Raw genomic sequence first — 18,365 nt, 5'->3', positions numbered from 1 at the left:
CATCCCCAATCCACGCATCTGCCTGTGCACCTACCCATCCATCCGCCCACCCACTACCCACCTACCACCCATTAATATTCTGCCCACACCCCTGATCCGGCGTCGGCTGCCCAACCGGACTCCCACCCCCCAAACACCCCGAGATGAACGGGTCATACTCATGCACCCTAGGTCTTGTACACCTCGGCTCAGGCCAGATATAGAACGGCACGAATTTTTCCTGCTTCCCGAGCTCGCAGCTGCCAGCCCACAGATCAAGGCAGCACATCAGCTTAGCTTGGATGTCCTCGTGCTGGTAATAGAGGCGCTCCTCGTTGAAGATGGAGATGTAGATTGCGCACATCTCGGTGAAGCGGCAGCAGTCGCCTTGGTGGATGCGGGTGCCGCGGGGTTCGAGGTCGGAGGAGTTGGAGGTGGGGGCGTCGATGAAGTACTGATCCCCTGTGATGTTCGCGATGGCGTGGAATCTGGGGATGTCGAAGGAGAGGGGTTCGGCGGCGGGATCATCGGTGTTGCGCGTTGGATAGCGCATGGATTTTTCGTTGACGTCCCTCTTGTAGTCGGGGGCTACGGGGTTGTGCCATTCGCCTGGGAGATCTCGCCATGCTGCGTAGCATCGTTCTGGGTCTTTGAAGCATGGCTCGTCGGGGAAAATGGCGGGACAGTTGAGTTGTTTTCCTGATGGTGCTAAGTATGGGAATTGGGCCGAGGCGGTAGGGATCATTGAGGATACCGCTAGGAGCACGGCGGCTGGCTTCAGGAGTGTGGAGATGGATTTCATGATTCGGGCCATGTTGTTGAGGTGTTGTTAAGAGTTTGTTTGAAGGTGGTGTTGTTGAGGTGTGGTGTTGTTAAGAGTTTGTTTGAAGGTGGTGTTGTTGAGGTGTGGTGTTGTTAAGAGTTTGTTTCGAGGTAGTGTTGTTAAGGTGCCTTCGAAGTTCGTTTGTGTTAAAGCCTTGTTACTTGTGATTTATGCAAGTAGTGTAGTAAGCTCTCTTGAATTGGTAGAAAAGTTATGGCATTTCAGCGGGAAAGTCTCCCCCTTAATATACCTTCTGAAATATGCTCATGTTTTTCGCCGAGCCATGTATACATCTGGTTGCGGGAATTAGTGATTATGCTGTATTTGGTACTCTCATTCAACTGGTCAACCAGGTTCTGCATATGGGATGTCTGCCTAGCAGAGCAGATTTACATACCTTACTTTCAATATGCCTGCCGATATTGTCCAATTCTGCTGCTGCTCGTTGTAGGCACGAGATGGGCATAGTATTGTGTGGTGGCTAGCTAGCTAAGTTGGTGGAGAGGAAAGAAGAGAGGGAGATGTAAAGACAGGCCTGTGGGTCGTACTTGCCCAACATCGTCAAAAATGGCAGATTGGATACCTAGGTAGGCATCTGCGATGTTGGTACTGTAATGTACGGATGCTGTAGTGGGATGTAGTTGGTAAGGTCGTGCGGACAGGTGCAATCCGTCCATGTGATGACTGTGGGTCGTAACTGCCTAACAGCGAGGACCTGTATCAGGTGGCATCACCATGGCCAAGCCTTAGCTCTGAACACAAGCAGTGACGTTCCTGAGCACTTTCTGAATGTTTGGACAAATCTGAATTCAGCTCATATCAGTCGGTCACTGACATCGGTCACATGTCAACAGATCGGACCGGCGAAGGTGGTTAATGTTTCCATATTCGTACACAAGTTGATGCCCACGTCTCTTTGTACATCTTGATCTTGCTAGCAAATCAAGCCGAGTCTTCGAGCTCGAAATTCTACTCCAGATCTGCCGAAGTCAAACCCGGAGGCTGTCGATGTGGCTATCGCCGCCTTTTCACGTCTGCCCCCATATTCACACTTAGTCAAACATGCACGATGATCCTTCGCCTCACAGCACCATGTACTCGGGGCGGCCTCCGCAGTGCCAATAAACAATTCAGCAAAGTAATAGGAGCCGTGCTGAAGCCCTCTTGCCCCTGTAATTCGTACTGGTAGTGTAGCCCTGCCTCTCTTTCTGTCGGTTCCAGTACACTACCGCACCTTACACAACAACTGCCCCCCAATCTTCCTCTCCACACACTCCCTCGCCTCCATAATCCCCTTATCCGTACTCACAAAAAGACATTCCCCCGGCCTCGTCAACCCCCCAACATACCCATTCTTCCGCCCCAACACCAACTTCCTCAACCCCTCAACATCCATCCATATCCGCCGCGTCGGTTTAGATACCAACTCCATCTTCTCCAGCACAGGCTCGCTGTTCCAATACTTCATACCAAGCCATAACCTGCGACTCGCGACATTTTCCCGCGTTACGGGTTCGAGTTCGTGGCCCTCGGTGTTCGAGCTGGGGTGGGAGAGGAGGTGGTGCGCTGGAGGAGGTGTGGGTCCGCCGCGGACAACGGTGGATATGAAGCCGCTGTTTTGCAGTTGGAGGGCGAGCTTGAGGTGGAGTTTTGAGTTGGGTATCGAGGTGAAGCCTAGACGTGCTTTGGAGGCGTTGCTGATATGGGAGCAGATATTTGCTAGCTCGACGAGGGACATGGTGTCCGTGGGTGTGTGTGAGCCGCGCGCAGTAAGAAGAGTCCGTGTTATGTATCAAGTTCGGAATATGGTGATCAAGTGATCGTTCCGTTGATGGTCCGCGCAGTAGTGTTCCCAGGCTAGCTGAAGTCGCAATTCAAAGATGCCGTACGGTGAAGGAGCGAACACAAGTCTGCTCTAGATTCCTGTGTGTCGTCCGAGAGGATGAATTGCAGTGTTTGCAAGGGATCAGGTATAGCAGTTCATTCGCTTCTTCAGATCGTGCTTTGGCCCATTCAAGCGCAGGTCGGCAAGGCCAACATTCAGCCTCACGATCCGAGCTTCAGGCTTTCAGGCATCAAGCAAAGTTCATCTGTCCTGGAGTGCCTGGCACGATGGCAAGTCATGCAATAATGGGCTTCCTACTACCGCTACGATCACATAGTACAGTACAGAAAGATTCGACGTCTGTAGCTCCTCACTGCGAAAGAGGAACCTGAATACAAGCTCCGGGTTATCAAAATTGTTGATTTGGTGATCTCGCTGGAGATGCCACTAAGAATGTTTCCTACAAATCATGCTATGTCCTGTGTGCTCCATGCACTTCAAGCACGATATTCCAGGTACAATGCGCCCATGGCAGCTAGAAACCCAATATTTCTGTACACACACTTGCTTGCAACGCCCGCTCACCCGAGTGCCTCACGTTGGCATTGGTGTGGACGGATTCGGTCTTGGACTGCTGTGTTGGCCTTGTCCTTGACTAGGTGCCGGTGTTTGACTTTGTCCCGGCTGAGCGCCATTCACTGCTGTAGAAACGCTTCCACTCCTCTGCTCTCTAGCCGGCGTTGCTGAGCTGCGGTTTATCCCTGGACCTATCCCAGCCTGACTGTGCTGGCTCACTGGCCTCGCCATATTCATCACGGGACTATTCGTCATGCCAGGCCCCAGAGGTGCGGGCATACCGCGGGCGGCATTTTGCTGTGCCTGCTGCATTCGCATTCGCTGGTGATATTGTTGTGCTTGCTCATAGCTCATAATGCCTTGATTCACCGGTGCAGAAGAGTTGAGCCCGGAATTCATGTTCATAGCGTTCGCGTTCTGCGATGCAGCAAATGCTCCAGAGTTGGCCGCGCCCATTGCTGCATTGAGTGCAGCTTGGTTGACCTTGGGACGACTGACGTTACCTGCCGCAGCCGCTGTAGCTTGCTGTTGCCATGACACGAGTTGTTGGGTAGCAATATTGCGAACCTCATCGTCAGACATGGTTGGGTTACGTTCTTTAATGCTCGCATAGAGCTGATTGATCTTCGGCATAGATCCGCTTGACAGACTCTGTGGCATGTGACTCGATAGAGGCCGTGGTGATGCCGTATTGCCCGTCGCTGAGGGTGAACCTTGACCGTTGGCCCCGTTCATAGCATTCATGAATACTGCGCTATTGTTGACATTTTGACCATTAGCCATCGATGCTTGCTGCGTATTAGGCGATGAGTGTGATCCATTGGCTTGAGCTTGGCGTAATAGCTGTTCTTGTTGCATCTTGATCTGTTGTGGCGAACCGGCCATGCCCCCCCGCATTCCAGCCATCTGCTGTGGAATACCCTTCGGACCAATCATCCCAGCAGGCATACCCATACCCGGAGGCATACCCATCATGTTAGGAGGTGGGCGAGGCTGACCATTAGGCACCTGAGGATGACCGTTAGGCATTCCTGGTATGGGTGCTCCATTTGGTCCAATGCGCATCTGACTTGAAGCTTGGGGCGGAACAGGCAGACCGGTGCTGGTTCCGTTCTGTCCACCACGTTGCTGCTGCACAACAGCTCTTTGGTGAGCAATGAGTTGCTGTTTGTACATCTCTTGCTGCTTCGCCATTTTCTGTTCTCGTTCGTACTTCAGCTGCGACCATTCGGCTGGTGTTTTCATGCCTGGCCGTGGAGCATGAACATCGTTTGACTTGCGCGTGGCAGCCATGTCTGCTGAATGCATTGCTTTCTGTCGAACAGCTTCCCTCTTCTTAGCGAGTTTGCGCATAGCATCAAGCATGAACAAGTGTCTCCGGTTGTGCTTTCGCTCCACCCGTACAGGCAATGTGGTTTTCTTTCGGTTGCTGACTGGTGTGGTGCCGTTACGTCTCTCATGTTCTTCCCACTGAGCTTGAACGTTTCGCTGAGCAGTCTCGATGCGATTCGAATAGGTTTTGAAATATGGTATCTTGGCCATATCTGCTGGCATACCTTCCAATCCGATCCATCTTTCGAAACATTCCCATGCCGAGCGCCTATCCTGGCCAGAATTGTACAGCGTCGGAGGCGTCATCAACTCAGAGATCAGGGTCCAGTTGAACGAGTATTCGCGAGCTTGGCGCCTAACTTCGTCATCTTCGGAAGCAAGCCATTGCGAGGACATTCGTGTTTCGAAGAAGGCTTGAGAAGGCATAGGATGTTCTGAAGGAGGACGAAAGGCGTGGCCTGGATGTATCCGATCTCGCACATGCTTGTTCTCTGGCATGAACAGCGCAACACCCGTCTCTCGGGGCTCCAAAGCTGGTCTCTTCGATGGCGGCGAATCGTCAACATTGTAATCGTATCTGCTTCTTTTGAGTGGAGGCTTGTAGTCTTTGACCTTCAGCTTGTCTGTTGCGTATCTCGAGACTGGAACAATATCGGTCTTCCAACGACTGTCGAGCTTCTCAGCCAGATTCGACTTGGCTTGATCTGGCTCTACCTTGACTGGTTGGTACAGCGGTAGTTCATTCAGCAGCTTGTCGAAAGCAGGCGTCTTCTCTGTCGTGAACGTGAAATCAGAAGCCCCAAGTGAGAATATAGCAGCTGGTGCTATAGACGAGACGACATCCCGAGGATCAGCAATGTCTTCACTTACAGAGTCATCTTCCCCGTGAGGCTCGAGCCCCGGAGGGGAAGAGATGTGGTCGCTCGAATCATTCGTCATTTCAACGTCGGCTAGTCTCGGCGGACGCACTCGAACTTGGAGCGCTTTTCGGTCGGCCGGAGATGCCGCCACCCATTCTGCGCAGGATTCAGCGACAGAGCGCGCAGCTGCCAATTTCCATCTTCGCTCTTCTCGAAAATCTGTCCGCATCCATTTCGCATGGTCGAGCAGGAAGTCCCAATGCGAAGTCGGTCGGGCGGGTTCCTCTGCACGTTTTCTTTGTCTCAGGCTCCATTTGTCGAGGTTTTGCAACTGATAGAGGCGTTTCAGCACTCGGCAATGTGCTTGGTACTGGTAGTCGACCAGATGATCAGAAGTCGATAATGTTTTGTGTGAGTGCTGCAGCAGGTATGATAGAGATCCCTGCCGATTCTGGGAGTGAGCTTTACTTTCGAAAAGTGTGTACATGTAATCTTTTTCCTCCGAGTTAGCAAGCTCGTTCGAGGGCTGATCGACCCTCGCCACTTCAATGGTGTCAGACTCCACGTTCGGCCGCTGAGGCTTCGCAAACACGACTGTCGATAGTCGGCTTCTTTCCTTGTCTTTTCTCTCCTTTTCCACTGCTCTTGCGGAGACTGAGGCGGGTGATTCATTAGGGGAAGCAGATCTCGGTGTTTCTCCTAGAATCTCTGAAACCGATTTCTTTTGGAGGACACCTGACTGGATTCTGGTCGCTCTTCGAGCGGGATCAATGGCGGGAGTTGTGACAGGTGTCTGTTTTGAAGCATCATGACTGGGCATGAGACCAGGCGTTTCGACGATGCCAGCATTCTGCCGGGCATCGAAGTAAGATTTCTGTTCGTTTCGAGTATCGACACTGATTGAAGGCTTCTGAGGTTTAGTGTCTCTAGGCGAAGGCGGTGGATGTTTGGAAGGTTGGACTGGCGAATCAAAGGCAGTGGATGGATCTACGTCAATCATATCAACATCGATGGACGATATCGACATCTTGTGTATTGGAGCAATGACCATTTCAGGAGTCTGTGGGCCGTCCTTGTGTGGCTCTGGCGCCTTCGTGTTCATGATATCCAAGGTTGGCGCAGTCTCATCCCCAGGGCTTGTGGTTGGAGAGGCAGCTTCGGGTGCTGGCGTGTGTGAAGGCTGCCTTCCATTGGAAGAGGTAGGTGACGATTGTGCATCTTGTGTCTCTACCGGAGGTGGAATAATGGGGGTCTTCGGTCGCTGCTTGTTCGGTGGCTGCAGCACATTGGCCTCGGAATCCGCAGCAGGTGTGTTTTCTCCATCTTGGGCTATCGCTATGTCCGACGCTCTGCCAGCCGGCTGAGGTACTATCCCGTTTGACGGCGCGTCTGGTTGAACCGAAGGCCTGGCACCACTTTTGACGTCGTCTGGCGGTCGGGTAGAGGTTGGTCGCGATGGTGCATGTGACCGAGGTGACTCTGGCCGACTGACTGGCTGCAATGAGCCTGTACGGCTTGACTGCAACACGCGGTTCGGCGGCGACTTGGATCTCCTCAGGGTCTTTAAAGGCGTATCGAGGGGTAGTTGTGTTTGGTGGGCAGAAGTAGTGGATAGTGTTCGGGTTATCTGGCGTCGCGGAGGTAAGGACGACTCGACGAACAGCCGGCCTCTGCACGTAGATGAACATTAGCAAAGATGCACGTTCAATGGGAATGCACGCGACATAAATCGGATTAACCATATAAGTAGTATATCGCATGGGAACACGTACTGTTGTAAATCGTTGGCATCCTGGAATGCTTGCAGCTGCTGGACGTAGGAGTCATGGTTGACTTGATCTTGGGGTCGGAACCCGGTGCACGCTGTGACTGAGTATAACTCTGCTAGTTTCCTCTTCCTAGACAGCAACAACGACCTACACATCATCAATCAACATATTGCCCAGAAGCTTTGGATTGTATTTAGTCGCTTGATGGTAATTGTTGACTTACTGTGCATCTGCTTTCTTGAGTCGTATTTGCTCGACTACTTGCATCGAGCCGCCTATCTGAATGACACAACATTCGAATTACTTCTTGAAACTTGGCCTGAAGGTACTTTGACAGTCAAAACATGGAATGAGTCGCTCAGAAATAATTATGAGAATGTAATGTGGTCGAAAACTAATGGTACAGAGGGTTGAGTCCAGAGGGTATGGGAAACAGCGACGATGCGACAATAATCGGAGGTAGTGGCCAGAGTGAATACCTCATGGTTGAGGCTTCCGCTGCCCGCAATCATCCCTTAGAGCTAGTCCAATTAGGCTGCACTTGGCTCGTCGCAGCAAATTCAATTTCTCTATCATCAATGGTGACCATGCGATGCAATAATCTATCTGTAAAGCGTCATAGCATTCTTGTTACTGCATATGCTTTTGCGATCATTGCGTGCGAGCTGCTCAGTCTGTAGTACACTTGAAAAACTATTTGCAGTTAGCCATATACACTTTTGGCCGTTGTTCAAAGCTCAAGCCTCGTGTGCTTTGCTTTGATGCTTGACTCGCAAATTTTGCAACATGGCAAAGCGCAAAAGAGATGAAGCTCACCGGAGTGCAGCAACCACGAATGGCCCCACGAAGGCAGCCAAGGTTCAAAGTCAACCAAAGGATGCAGGGTCGACCAAAGTCGCTACGAAGAGTATCGTCAATGGCAGCAATGGCATTGAAAAGGAATCGAATGGGACCGTCGCTCCAGCGCCAAAAGGTTCTGCTCCCAAAATACGCAAGACTGAAAAGCATGTCGATGTCAAGACCGAGTTCCCAACCATTCAGATCGTCACCGGTTCTTACGAGCGAGTACTGCATGGCATCTCCGCCAATATCTCTATCGAGGATGATAATCTGAAAGCCACCTTTGCAGACTCATTTCTGTTCAACGCTCATGCATCGGCGGTCAGATGTCTCGCACTATCGCCTATGCCAGAGGACTCAAGTCAGGGCGTGTATCTAGCCACCGGAGGTTCAGATGAGCGGGTCAATGTCTATTCTCTTTCAGCATCCCCCATGCCCGAAGCAGATTCGAAAGGCCGCAAAGTCCCATCCATGCCGTCTTTGGGTCCAAACAAGATCAGCGAGAACCCGATGAACAGGGAGTTAGGCACTCTAGTGCAGCACTCCTCCAGTGTCACAGCATTACACTTTCCTTCGCGATCGAAACTCTTATCAGCTAGCGAAGACAACACAATCTCGATCACTCGTGTGCGGGACCTAGAAGTTATTTCCACAGTCAAAGCTCCCAAGCCGAAGGTGGCGGGTCAAGCTTCTGGAGACAGCACAGACGTAGGGACGACACCAGCTGGTGTGAACGATTTCGCGGTTCACCCAAGCATGAAGCTTATGGTCAGTGTTGGACGTGGTGAGAAGTCGATGAGACTCTGGAACTTGGTTACAGGGAAGAAAGCGGGCGTACTGAACTTTGATCGTGCAATCTTGCAAGCTGTTAAGGAAGGCAAGTACAGTCACGGGGAAGGTCGAAAGATTCAATGGGACAAGGACGGCACGGAATTTGCGATTGCCTTTGAACGAGGCGTAGTCGTTTTTGGTCAGGACTCAAAGCCAAGGTGTGCGTTGATGCCACAGCGGTTGACGAAGGTGCATCAAATCGCCTACTTTGCCGTCGATGACGAGAAGCAGCTGATGGCAGTGTCAACGGAGGATGGCAAGATCCTCTTCTTCGACACCACGCAAGCTTCCGATCCACAAGAGGATATACCGGTTCTCAACCCGGTGGCGTATATGGGTGGCGAGAAACACTCAATACAGAATCGTGTCAAGGATTTCAAGATATTAGATTTGGCTAAGCATGAGTACCCAGGCTATCTCGTGGTGGTCGGCTGCAGCAATGGTGAGGTGAGACTACTCATGGTCAATAAGTCTGAATTGAACAAGCCTTCTTCTGACGATGGCCTGGTCGGATCAGCTGCAAAAGAGGTCTATGCGACAGGTAGCAGGATAACATGCTTGGAGGCTTTCGTGATGCTGCCTCCTCACGATATAGAAGGCGGTTTGTCAGAAGCCGAAAGTGTACTAGGTAGTGGCGCAGATTCAGAGGATAGCAGTGATGAGGACTGAGGGGTATAATACATGATCCTCATGAATAGCAGCAATACCCATGTTCATAGGTACTACACTTCAAGAGTCCATTCCGTCCTGCCGTATAGCTAATGCCTTGGTGCCTTAATTGACGCACTGCCAAGCTTATTTCATTAGCGCAAACAGAGTCATCGCAGTTGGAAAGTGCGCCGCCGCCTGTCCCTGCCCTAAAGAGTGCCCGACGTCCAAGCCCACCACAATACTTTGTATTTCCCACATCAACCGCCAGCATGACGACCTCAACGCTGTTGATCGAGGGATCGTTCCCGGAACTCGCTGAGGAACTTGCGCAATACCTCGACAGCCTCAAGGAAGGGGCGGGTGTCGCCAGCAGTATCGAAACAGAACTCGGCCAGATTCGAGAAGCAGAGTCCCAAGAGTCGCCAGACAGCGCTTCGATACAAAAGCCGAGAGATGATGTTCTTAAGAAGATCATCACCAAGGCCACCATCCTCAATGCTGCGCCAGAAAGAGGTGAGATTCTCGCGATTCCGGGTCCAAGGCGGATAAAGAACTGACGGTAGTTAGAATTTTCGGCGGCTTACAATCTCTTGATCAATTTGTCGTTACACTCTCCTATGCAAGAGCAGCTCTTTGCCAGACTGTGCCAATATCTGTCGGAACAGCCGGTCGCTCAGGGCTCGCCTTACGGACCGTCGCTCGCAATTTCTACTTTAACCACCATCTTCAACGTCCTACCCCTCGCTAGCGAAGCCAGATACCACGTTTTTCTTGCTATGCTCAAAGTAATCAAATCTACGAACTCGACGCAAGCCTTTGAAGCCCTTGTCCCGCAACTAGACCAGAATGTTCCGAATTGGCTCTCAGCGTGGCAGCTGGACGAAGAGGATGCACAGTCACTACACACCACAATTGCTGATGTGGCAGAGGCTCAGGGGTTCCCAAATCTCAGCTACCAGTATTTGTTGAAGGCACTGGAGACGATACCGCCTGCCTCAGCATCAGAAGAGGGCTCCCTGGCTCTAGCGAAACGAACCTTGATAACGGCACTCACGAACCCTTCAGTCACCGACTTTACTCCATTGACCGCTTCAGATGCTATTCAGGCACTTCGCAAATCTGACTCCGACCTCATCGAACTCCTCGAGATCTATGCATCCGACGACTACGCCTCATATACAGAGTTTACTTCCGAACACTCTCTTTCCTCATTGTCCATCCCAGATTCTGCCTCGGACGTTCTCAGCACAAAGATCAGGTTACTTACGCTCGCAAGCATAGCAGCCGCTTCTCCAACCAGATCAGTGCCATATTCCAGCATTGTATCATCTCTGCAAGTTCCGTCGGAGGATGTTGAGATATGGGTCATTGATACCATCAGAGCAGGTCTCGTAGAGGGCAAGTTGTCGCAGCTGAAGCAGGAATTTCTTGTCCAGCGAGCGACTTACAGAGTATTTGGTGAGAAGCAGTGGGCTGAGATTCAGAACAGATTGATGGTGTGGAGGCGAAGCCTGGAAAGTGTCTTGGCGACAGTGAGGACCGAGAGGGAGAGATTTGCTAGAGAAGGTGTGAATGGATTTGAGCAGCAGACGAATGGCTGGGATGGTCAGAGGAGACAAGGTGGAGGACGACGCCAACAGCAACAGAGGCAGGAGATTGACGCTGGGGCCGATTGAGATGCCAGTGGTTCGTCAGCATTGTGAGTCTGCAGGAACACTTCTACACGCGGCTGAGGAAGCTCCGCCGGTGTTAAAGACGAGAAGCAGCGGCCAAGACTGAGAGCACTCGGTTTGAGCGTGCCAACGCTACTCAAGGGGAAATAGATGAGCCATGAACTGATGAAGATGAGTTTACGACACAGTTCATGTCTACGACGACATTGAAACCACGCCAAGGGGCTCGTTACATGATCAACATGGCATTGAGGGACAAACACTTCAGCGATTTGTCCGATATCAAATTCAGTTTTCTCTTCGCATTGCGTCTTTCGTCCACCAGGTACACCGTAGCACTCTTGTAGACCCACTAAAAAGTTTCACGACTGTTTAGTCGCAAAGCACATATGATCTGATAGTAGACCATTTTCTACAATCGCGTTCCGATTTTGCAAGCAATAGCACAAGTGAACAACGCCGAAATCACTTCTGACGTATTGGACACCTCAATTCTTGCCCATTGATAAGTTTCGGCCAACACGAGTTTTTGATTCTTGTTCTTGGCAAATTTATTCACTCGAGAAACATTCCACAGAAAGGACTAACCGTTGCAGGCAGTGGGCTTGCACTACACTCTGTCGAGCTGATAGTTGTTCTCACCTGAATTTTAGTGGTATTAGCACCACTAGACACCACGGTCCCCACTATTGACCCGTCATCCCACCCTCCCAACACCAACCATGTCCCGCCCCGAAGACCTCCTCCCCCCAGACCTCTTCTACAACGACACCGAATCCGCAAAATACACAACCTCCTCCCGCATACGCGCCATCCAAGCCTCAATGACAAATCGCGCTCTCGACCTGCTCAATCTATCTTCACCATCATTCATCCTCGATGTAGGCTGTGGAAGCGGCTTGAGCGGTGAAATCCTAGGAAATGCCGGACATACATGGGTGGGAATGGACATCAGCCCGAGTATGCTTGATGTTGCGGTGCAGAGGCGGGATCGGGCAGCGCGAGGGAATGGGGGTGCGAAGGATGGTATGGATGAGGATGAGGATGGGGAGGACGAGGACGACGAAAACGACGACGAAAACGGAACAGACGGCGACCTCTTCCTCGCAGACATGGGCCAAGGTCTCCCCTTCCGCCCCGGCACCTTCGACGCCGCAATCTCCATCAGCGCAATCCAATGGCTCTGCAACGTCGAGGACACATCCCAACACAGCGCCGAAGCCCGTCTAAAGCGCTTCTTCGACAGTTTATACGTCTCACTAAAACGCGGCGGTCGCGCAGTCTGCCAGTTTTATCCGCGCAACGATACGCAAAGGAATATGATTAGTTCTGCGGCTATAAGGGCGGGGTTTGGAGCGGGGATACTGGAGGATGATGGGGGCACGAAGAATGTGAAGGTTTATCTTGTGCTTAGTGTGGGGGGTGGGAATATCACGGGGGTTGTGGAGGGGTGGGAGGGGGTTGATGTTGAGGATGGGAGGAGGGTGAGGGAGGCGAGGGTGAAGATGGGGAAGGGGGGACGCCGAAGAAGGGTGGGAAGGCGTGGGTGTTGGGGAAGAAGGAGAAGATGAGGGGGAAGGGGAAGGTTGTGAAGGGGGATAGTAAGTATACGGCGAGGAATCGGGGGCCGAAGTTTTGAGGTAGCAGAAAGGATGACTGTGGCAGGTCAGCGACACGAATTCGAAGTGAACGCATAACCGGTAAAGGAGCTTCGCGTAGTTGGTGTGACGAGTACGTGTCAAGCCTCTGGATTCCGAAATGGCGAGCGATCCATGACCCCGTGAACGTTGCTCAGATTCAGACCTCTCGCTCTTCCACTTTAACACGCAGCCACTGTACTCAGCATGAGGAACTTCTACACCAGCTTGAAGGACTGCAGACCCACGAGATACGGCGATCCTGTTACAGATGAAGATCGAAAAGGAGGTTTTCAAACTAAATTCGGCTACTGTACAACGGAGTATTTACATGCAGCGTCTTCACTGAGGTTGAGATGGAGTACACCACGCATCACCAACCCACCCGAACACCCCAGGTATCGAGAAACTAGTATGGAGCATACCCTTACATCTCGAACCCCTCTTCTCATTCTCATTCTCATTTCCAATCAAAACCTCCTTCTCCTCTTTCATTCCACCCTCACCAAGCAAATGCACCACGTCATGCATCGACAGCGTGTTCGTCTCCCCATCTGCCACAGCATTGACCACGCCGGACGCAGCATTAACCTCCACCTCCCTCCGGAAGATTACCTCTTGCTCGCTCTCTCGCTAGGAAGGCTGTGAGTGAGTGCCGCTAGCAGGACTCAATGCAGAATCGAGCGTCTCGGGTGGGGGTTCTAACATCAATGGGAATGGCGACGGCGGGTTTTGGTGCGTCGGTGGGGACGACGAGGGCGTGGCTGAGGGTGGCAATGGCTGCTAGTGCGGCAATGAGTGGGAGTTTCATGATGGTTTGTGTGTGTGGTTTGGGAAATACGTGTAAGGGTTTGTGTGTGCAAAATATGTGTGAGTTTCTGTGAAGATGCTAGCTGTAGTGTTATTGCTATTGTGTTCGAGCTGGGCAGAGAAGTTGAAGGGAAGGAACAAACAGGAAGGATGTATTCTTTTTGGAATGTGCGAGACTGTGAGCATATTGATTTAGTGAAGCGGATACGTGTGTTCGTGAGCTGGTTTCGATAATAGGGTCATCGTGCCGACACCAATCAAGTGCAGGACCACTACATGTACGGTTCCGAGCACAGTAGCGAAGGTGAGGGGCGAGTAGCTCTTCGATCGAAGAAGTGTAGCGGATGGCTTGTGATCGTAAGAATTAACGTGCTACGAGCCCTTTCGAACTCATTGAGTGGGCGACGAAGCGGGTCGGCGGTAAGTAAGTCTGAATACGTCGTCAGTGAGGCTCATTGAGATTCATAAGGTTCGGCGGACGATGTTTGACTGGGGAAATGGCAGGTGTATGATAGGAAGGGCGTCCGCTTCAGACAACCAAGACATACGGCTTTGGCCGACGTGCTGGATGTTTGATGCTAGGTCAAGGCTAAACGAGTACCGAGTCGTGGCTCTGCTGAACGATGGTAACAGGTTCGTTGAGCACCAGACGATGTTTGTGTTGTCATTTGGCGCTCGGCGATGAGGTAAGTTCCTACAATACTCAGTAGCGATCGAACATTTGATTCACGAGATTTGATGACAGTCATGGGGCTGGGAGTCCCTGAGCTGGAAAATGACTCTCATCAGCAACGGCACATCAGAGTGCTCTTCGTTGTGACACTGTCCTCCGACGCCGACGCGCTCATAAGACTTGCACGCGTAACATTCAGCCTCCAGTGCTGTCGACGCGCTTTTTCGTGTGCTGCCATTGATAGTGGGGGTGCTTCACCGACATGAGAATGGTTGGAGCTTGGGCAGTGTCGACATCGCGTATGTACGCTCCGCCGGCAATCTGTGGACAAATGTGGAGACAGAAAACTTCTTGCAGGCCTTGATGACGAGAGAATAATGGTCTCTGCAGATGTTTTTCAATGCCGTCGACTAACTGGCCTCAAAGATCGTGATGACGGCGTCGAAAGTGGTGCTCGGCACAGCAGAATTTGAGGCGCCGTCACTGTGGTCTGTGCTCGAGCTCCATGAAAAGGGTCGAACATCGGAAAGAAATGGTTTCGTGATTCTTTTTCCCCTCGCCGGCGTAGGCACCACTACTTGATTGAGGATCCAGTTGATGCTGAACGCGTGCACGCGACACCACCATGAACGGCAGGAGTGCTAGCATTGGCTGCTTTCGCGTGGAAGTCGTGACGATGGCGGGTCGATCACAAACGCACCAGCGGAAAATAGTATTTGGAGCGCTGGGAAGTGCCCTGGGCTGAGTGGACGTCGTCGACGACAACGCAGGTGCAAAAGGATCATGCTGACCATGATGCATGTTCTTTCCATGGAGCATCGATCCGGTTGGATTTGTTCTCGCTGTTGCAGCGCAACCCTTAGTCCACGGATAGTTTGCGGAGGCCGTTACAAGCAGTGGATCTAATATCAAAATCTTCTTCCTTGTCTCATGATGTAGCTGCACAAGCTTAACGCGCCTCGCGCTTAGACGCCCCATGGATTGTCGTAACGCGATCTTCAGGAGTAATGCAGTCTCAGATTGCTTGGACGACTGTAAAACTCGTAGCAACGTGTTGATGATAGCGTAAAGGATGCGAGAGCAAACATGGTGCAAAAATGATATGAACCTGACACATGTGCCAGAAGTACCTTCCATATAGGAGCACTCTTCACCTTCAACCAATAAGGCAACCTCGAAAGAAATGTCAAAGTGAGATGCTTGGCCGAATCCAGAGCCAAAATTGCACCTCGTTACGATCGCCGCCAGCGATAATGTCAGCGTGCAGCTTACCGCGGTGTTTCACCTTGTCAACCGTATCACAAGCGTGTAAATGTAGCAGCCAAGGCTGACCGGATCAAACGCTGATGTCAATCTGTGGGCTGCTCGTCAAAGAGCTTGCTGCAAACGCGGGTGTGGATGTGAGCACTTTATCGCGTCGTGAGGCTGGGCCTCCGGCGAAGAAGAAGCAAACTTTGTGACAATCAATGCAGGATTTAAGGCATTGTGTGGGCTTAGCATGCCTTCATTATGTGTGAGCCTGCATAGCCGGATGGAACAATGATGATGAATTTGCAAGCCGGCAAGCAAGCGACAGGCAGGTGCCCAGCGCACGGAGCAAACGCCAGGAGGAGCGACCACAGTAATGTTACAAGAATATGTCTGAGCCCGGAAACAGCAACCCAGCAGCTTCACGATCCTGACATGATCGGACATGAGTTGCGGGGAAGTCAGGATGGCGCGTGTACAGTACTTGTAGAGCACCCCTGCTGCCGGCTTACCAGTACCCTGGTTAGGAAGGCGTGCCATGCGACAAGCACAAAGGAGCCACCGAACGCCTCGACAGATACCATGGGCTCTTGCAGAAATAGATCTATCTGAAGCCGATGATGCATGTGGCACGATATAGCCATAGTGTGGTCATAATCCCATTTTGTGGTCGGCTGCCAGCAGCTCTCGTTACTTGAGTAGAATGACTACCTCAGGTGTACCAGCGGACTTTGACCTAAAGTGCAGAGAGAGAGAGAGAGCTTGGCTGGTACGGCAAACGGCATAGCAGGATCACAGACCTTGGAAATAATGTATCAAGCCTGCATTAGACCGATGCGAGCGGCAGGAACGAGATGCTTTGCCCGGACCCAATAAAGGCTGAAAGACGCGTCTTTGGAGTAGCAAGCTAAACACGACCAGAGCTGCATAGCGTGATTGAGAAAGATTGACCATACAGGTATCAAGATCAACGCAATCGTCGCTGTTACCGGGTACGTATGGGCTTGACAGAATGACAGTGATCACCTGGGCAAACATACGGATTGCTGGACTATGCGTATGACATGCAAGCGCTCAGGAGAGCAGCACCTTCGAGACCAGGAAAGCACAGTAATGATAATGCAGGTTGTAATTTTGATAAAGCGGCAGTGAGAGTGAGACAAACGGAGGCTGGCTGCGTAGAAGGCTTGCTCACCAGTCCTTTCGAGGCAGTCAACAGTGAGCATCATTGAGACCAGGCGATAGGCAACGGAAACAGCCCTTAAAGATGTGCGACTTCAGGCGACTGGAGATTACCTCACATAAGGAGTACAGAGAGTGCTTCAGGCCGTTGATCAAGCCTATCTGACCGTTGGCCTTGAACACTTCTATCACATCGAACACGGCCGTCGAGGATGACCATCGTTACAACGCGAAGACGATGTTACTCGTATCAGCTCATCTGACACGAAATGGCCGCAATCAGGTCACGATTCAGAACAGCCAACGATACGAAAGATTTCGAGACATCGCGCGCTGGATGTGCAGGGTTGAGTTTGTCGGAAAGCAAGCGTGTCGTGGTTGGTATGTGCGTTGTGTGCTGGATAAGGTGAATTGGCTTTCAAAGTTCCTTGCTGATTGCCGGTGAGTCTGCAGCAGGTGTGGGGTTAGCGTACCTCGGTGGTGCCTTCTGGTGCGTCTTTGACGTGCCTGTGGCCTCTTGTGCCCTGCAAGTGCCAGCAAATCCGGCACCCAATCATTCAGCGCGTGTCCTTGTCGCCTCCAACAGCTCTAGCTCGCCTTCGCTCGCCGGCAGCTCCAACAGCCACAGCAAAGTTGGTTAGTTCCAGTCACGTCGCCAGATTCGTACAATCCATTCAGACATGGCTCCACTCAGCTTCTCCTTCATCTCGTCGTGAACCTCAGGTCTCTTCTCTTCGTGACTCGTTCATCGTCCATGTCTTTCCTTCCATCTCCTATATACAAGACCTGTTGAGGCCGTCGTCCACGACCCAACCCCAACCTCAAGGTCAGACATCCCCACTACCAAGTCGACCAGGAATTAGATACTTGATTGGACGACTCAAGTATCCGAATGTCCTCGACCCAGAGCTGAATATCTTTCAAATCCTAATCCCCTCGAACGAACCTCAACTCAGACAATAGCCTTGCACGGCCCTTGCTCTCGTTTCATCAGAAGTTTCTGGAAAGCGGTCTGGTCATCGTTGCCTTGCAGAAAAGAGCTGTGGTACAAACCGAGCCGGATTATTAAAGGTGAGGATTTCTGAAATTTCTCAAGTTATGGTTCGGTGGTGAAATGGCTGTTGCACCAGACAGTGTTTGTGAGGATGGGGCCACGCCAGCGTCATGAAGCATCCAGTCGATTCAAGTGCATTTTTCCCTGGTCTATCTGCAGCTCCATGGCTTCCCACAAACCCTCGATCATTCATGAAAAGAACTGGAAGTGCTGCAGAAGTTCGGGAAGGGCGTCGAGACGCTCGATTTGAGGACTGCCAGTTTGATCGGTGGCTGAAGGGGCCATCCGTGCACTGGAATCTGGTTCGACAATCCCTAATCGAGGATGATTGGCTCTGCTCGTGCGCCAAATTAGCTGGGATCTCCCACCTGGACCTTCCCTCGAGCACCTGTTCCACTTACCTGTCCCTTGCCTGCCGTTACCAATGCTTCGAGACATCGGGATCACCGGACTCATACACGAAGCAATGCTGACACAGGTAGCAGATATCAAACGAGCTCATACATTCATCGTCACCATCGACCTCGTCGCTAGGTTCGATTCACAACGACATCATCTCTCCTTATCAAGCTGCGAAGGATATCATAGGTCAGTGCAGTTGC

General features: G+C 51.6%; 6 protein-coding genes across 6 annotated transcripts; 3 read left to right on the top strand and 3 right to left on the bottom strand.

Moving 5' to 3' along the window:
- Window positions 1-61: 61 nt before the first annotated feature.
- PMZ80_004670 (uncharacterized protein) lies at window positions 62-793 on the bottom strand (the record flags this gene model as incomplete). Its single annotated transcript, XM_064873094.1, has 1 exon — window positions 62-793. One exon carries the CDS (start codon window positions 791-793, stop codon window positions 62-64), a length of 732 nt encoding a protein of 243 aa, XP_064731752.1.
- A 1,234-nt stretch (window positions 794-2,027) lies between these two features.
- On the bottom strand, window positions 2,028-2,540 carry PMZ80_004669 (uncharacterized protein; the record flags this gene model as incomplete). The annotated part of the gene is made up of 1 exon (XM_064873093.1): window positions 2,028-2,540. The coding sequence occupies one exon, from the start codon at window positions 2,538-2,540 to the stop codon at window positions 2,028-2,030; it is 513 nt and encodes a 170-aa protein (XP_064731751.1).
- A 681-nt stretch (window positions 2,541-3,221) lies between these two features.
- On the bottom strand, window positions 3,222-7,431 carry eaf1 (RNA polymerase II transcription elongation factor SpEAF; the record flags this gene model as incomplete). The annotated part of the gene is made up of 3 exons (XM_064873092.1): window positions 3,222-7,065; window positions 7,168-7,293; window positions 7,388-7,431. The coding sequence occupies 3 exons, from the start codon at window positions 7,429-7,431 to the stop codon at window positions 3,222-3,224; spliced, it is 4,014 nt and encodes a 1,337-aa protein (XP_064731750.1).
- A 519-nt stretch (window positions 7,432-7,950) lies between these two features.
- On the top strand, window positions 7,951-9,504 carry MAK11 (the record flags this gene model as incomplete). Its single annotated transcript, XM_064873091.1, has 1 exon — window positions 7,951-9,504. One exon carries the CDS (start codon window positions 7,951-7,953, stop codon window positions 9,502-9,504), a length of 1,554 nt encoding a protein of 517 aa, XP_064731749.1.
- A 251-nt stretch (window positions 9,505-9,755) lies between these two features.
- On the top strand, window positions 9,756-11,162 carry PMZ80_004666 (uncharacterized protein; the record flags this gene model as incomplete). Its single annotated transcript, XM_064873090.1, has 2 exons — window positions 9,756-9,999; window positions 10,054-11,162. The coding sequence occupies 2 exons, from the start codon at window positions 9,756-9,758 to the stop codon at window positions 11,160-11,162; spliced, it is 1,353 nt and encodes a 450-aa protein (XP_064731748.1).
- Window positions 11,163-11,881: 719 nt separating this feature from the next.
- On the top strand, window positions 11,882-12,730 carry BUD23 (18S rRNA (guanine1575-N7)-methyltransferase; the record flags this gene model as incomplete). Its single annotated transcript, XM_064873089.1, has 1 exon — window positions 11,882-12,730. The coding sequence occupies one exon, from the start codon at window positions 11,882-11,884 to the stop codon at window positions 12,728-12,730; it is 849 nt and encodes a 282-aa protein (XP_064731747.1).
- Between the last annotated feature and the right edge of the window lie 5,635 nt (window positions 12,731-18,365).

Source organism: Knufia obscura (genome assembly GCF_036327395.1).
Source record: "Knufia obscura strain CCFEE 5817 isolate CBS 148926 chromosome Unknown scaffold_4, whole genome shotgun sequence".
NCBI lineage: Eukaryota > Fungi > Ascomycota > Eurotiomycetes > Chaetothyriales > Trichomeriaceae > Knufia > Knufia obscura.
This window is presented reverse-complemented; position numbering and strand designations above follow the sequence as displayed.